Below are 2,524 nucleotides of genomic sequence, written 5' to 3'. Positions count from 1 at the left end.
TAACTATGCTGGTGATTTGGATAAAAGAGGTTCTTAACAAGTTACCTTTTCCTTTATGGTTCTATTCTAATCAGCTGGGAAGCAACATTACAGCCTATAGTAGCCTTATCTATAATAGAAGCTGAATATATGGCTTTAACAGAAGCAATCAAAGAGGCATGGTGGCTTAAGGGTTTGCTGAAAAACTTTGGAATAGATCAAACAGTGGTGAAACTCTACTGTGACAACCAAAGTGCTATCCATTTGTCCCGAAATCCACAATACCACAATAGAACTAAGCACATTGAAATCAAGTATCATTTCATTAGAGATAAACTTGAGACAGGGGAGATAGAAATTTGAAAGGTTCATACTTCGGAAAATGCAGCTGCCATGTTAATAAAACCTATTTCAAAACTTAAATTGATTAACTATCCAGAACAAGTTGGTTTCGAGCTTCTAGACACAGGTTAAACTCAACACAATTGTTAGTTAGGGTTGTCAATTTTTCAAACTAAATTACAACCCTTATTTAATAAGAAATCCAACTTAACCTATCTCAACTATAAAATATTTCGGCTGGATTGTTTGGCTTGTTCCAGTCATAAAGTCAAATTTTTGTATTAAGAAAAATTAAAATGTTAATATGTATCTATATATGTGTCTATATATATATATATGTATATAAATATATTTACATATCTATTTTTAATCATTGGATTAAAATTTGCAACTCAATTTCCATATTTATTTGAAAATTTACATTTCACAAATGATTAAAATTTTAAAATTTTAAGAGTTATTGGAGAATAAGTAATAAAAAGGAATTATGACATTAAATAAAGTTAGAATTAGAATATGTATAATTTGAACAGTAAGAAAAAAAATACACTTGAAATTTAAAAATAAAACATAGGCTAATCCAATTCAATCCAAATTGGTGATTCCATGAATTGGATCCATACAAAGTTTTAATTTATTTAAACCCCAACTCAATACAAATGAGATATCGGATGTGTTGGGTTAATATAGTTCTTTCGGCCGTATATACTTATTCATACTTATTAATTTTGTTTTTTGTTTTTATTTTCTTATTAAATACCCAATCAACAAACCTTTTAATGATTATCTACTTTTAATATGGACGTTGGCCTATATAGTTGCCAGGAGGATAATAGTTACAAATCAGAAAAACCCAATTGTTCTGGCATTTCACTTGGGCACAACCAATAGATTTGGTGTTCCTCCATACCAACTGTGTATAATGAACACAATGGCTAGAGTCATTGACACACGTATTAGAATTGTAGTCATAATGTTTTCTCTCATCGGCCCAGAGACTCACTGCTGTCTCTGCTGTCATTATTTCGTATCCCTCTGCTAGGTTTTCACCATAAGGTCCTCCAGAGTGTTCCATCTGACAAGTGGCAATCTTCGTGTTAGCATAATTTTGAGCGTACGCTGCTAAGGTAGTGTTCCAATGGACGGGCTCGACACCAACCTCTGCACGGATGGCATTGTGGGCGGCAATGTAGTTCTTAGGGTAGCTTTCGGCCATGACGGGGGCAATGGAAGCTAGGATTAGGGTTAGGGTTAGCCCCAACAAACAAAGGGCAGAGAGAATGTTGGAAAATGCCATATTTTTAAGATAGTTGTTGGAATAGTTGAATGTTTTGGATTTCAAGATTTGGTGTGTTTGCGGTTTGGCTTAGCAAAGAGTTTTTATACAGAGAAGAGAGATGAGCATGGTTCCATTTTAGGTGGTTATTTTGGAAGACAGAGCAAAGGTCTAATAATAGTGGAGCACCAACGAAATTCTCAATAATTTCTCATAAGTAATTCAATTTATATATGTATATTACTAATAATAGAATAATATTATGTTTGAATTTAGGTTTTAAACTCTTGCCTCTGCAACAATTTCATATGTTAATGGTTCAACATTGGCATGGAGATAAATAAACATCTTCATTATATCCGTAAAGAAATTGATAATATAACTAAAATATATATGAAAAACACACAAATGTTAGTATGGTGGTATATTCATTGATTTGTTACAGACAAAACTTGAGTAACATATTCTGTAACATGTACTATGTCAAATAAAATATTTTATATCTTGTAGATTCTCTACCTAACGATTTTTCCTTCATCAGTTGAAGCGTGCACCACATATTCATTGACTTGTTTTCATATTGTTGCATAAAATAATTTATTTCTTTGAATATCTTCTGAAGGTTGTATCATATATATTGATGGTCGGGTTTGTTTTTAAGTTAGCTCCTTTGAAAAGAAGTGTGTGTTTTAAGGTTTTAGAGCCGGTCTAAACCTCAACTCTTATGTACTGTTTGTGAACTTTTTGTACTATGTTCTTAAGAATATTGCTAGTAGTTATTTAGACTAGGTTGATTGTGTATGAATATAGTAAACCACTTAGGGAGTGAGTGAGAACTCAGGATGAGTAGTTGATGTTATATTAAGGGGATCTCATTAAAAGCTTGGGAGAAACTTGCAAGCGGAAGTGAGAGGAGCTAAAACTTAG

General features: G+C 32.4%; 1 protein-coding gene across 1 annotated transcript; it reads right to left on the bottom strand.

Moving 5' to 3' along the window:
- Positions 1 to 1,006: 1,006 nt before the first annotated feature.
- LOC150031417 (basic form of pathogenesis-related protein 1-like) lies at positions 1,007 to 1,618 on the bottom strand. Its single transcript, XM_090308959.1, has one exon. It carries the CDS (start codon positions 1,616 to 1,618, stop codon positions 1,115 to 1,117), a length of 504 nt encoding a protein of 167 aa, XP_090165085.1. The 3' UTR covers positions 1,007 to 1,114.
- Positions 1,619 to 2,524: the final 906 nt, after the last annotated feature.

Source organism: Benincasa hispida, unplaced genomic scaffold (genome assembly GCF_027475165.1).
Source record: "Benincasa hispida cultivar pf3 unplaced genomic scaffold, pf3_genome.v1.1 HicScf1228, whole genome shotgun sequence".
Lineage (NCBI taxonomy): Eukaryota > Viridiplantae > Streptophyta > Magnoliopsida > Cucurbitales > Cucurbitaceae > Benincasa > Benincasa hispida.
This window is presented reverse-complemented; position numbering and strand designations above follow the sequence as displayed.